General features: G+C 45.1%; 1 protein-coding gene across 1 annotated transcript in view; it reads left to right on the plus strand.

Moving 5' to 3' along the window:
• The window catches only part of T265_12074 (hypothetical protein), a gene marked incomplete at both ends in the record, with an annotated part of 30,743 nt that extends 30,195 nt beyond the window's left edge, over window positions 1-548 (plus strand). The window contains one exon of the mRNA XM_009179016.1: window positions 341-548. Coding sequence (XP_009177280.1) covers window positions 341-548 — 208 coding nt within the window. The remainder of the gene's footprint in view (window positions 1-340) is intronic.
• Between the last annotated feature and the right edge of the window lie 234 nt (window positions 549-782).

Below are 782 nucleotides of genomic sequence, written 5' to 3' on the forward strand. Positions count from 1 at the left end.
GGATACAGCTGTTTTGTACTTGGTTACTTGGTCGACACGGTGGATGCACCGAGCAGGCTACCCAATGTTTGACAGCTTCCTTGAACTACCGTTCACATCACACTTCAGGACGAAGGCAAGAGAGAAAAATAGGAGGCGTCCCAATAGATATCGAAACGTTTGTGTGTAACAGTCAACCTAGTTATTTCGGTCAATAAAAAGCATAACATTTGGCTGTTTGTTGTACACATTTCCAAGATTTCCTTTAGGGAAGAAATGTTTCCGGCACTGCATGCAAATGCACGTGTCCTTCTTTCCATGCATGGTTCTCCTATGACAGTTGAAAGTTCATTTACTGCAGAATACATCACCGAAGTCATCAACTTGTTGTCGAATTTCCCGACGGCGAACCGCTCGCCGATGCCAAAATAGAATGTTCCTATTCACAAAGCAACTTCCGCATGCAAGATATGGATTTCCTTTTCCCTACTGCACTTGAGTCTTTCACTATTTCGATTGGTGCTTTTGCGGACGCAACGCCTTCAGCTGCACGAAAACGCCGTACATAGTACCGAAGCCCGCGCTTATTAAAGAAACGATTTTTTGCAGGAAATACGGTAGACATGAACAGTTTCGGCATGTTTTCTGTGGTGTTTCCTGGCCATCGATGGGTAACGAAATGATTATGCATTTGCGACATCTATCCTGGCCTGCATGGGTGTTCGGTTCGCTCAGCGGATCTCCGCTGGTATATTCATCCTCCGATCTGTCTGTTGGCTGTACCTCTTGAAAGATTCCTAGTT

Source organism: Opisthorchis viverrini (genome assembly GCF_000715545.1).
Source record: "Opisthorchis viverrini unplaced genomic scaffold scaffold3165, whole genome shotgun sequence".
NCBI classification, from domain to species: Eukaryota; Metazoa; Platyhelminthes; class Trematoda; order Opisthorchiida; family Opisthorchiidae; genus Opisthorchis; species Opisthorchis viverrini.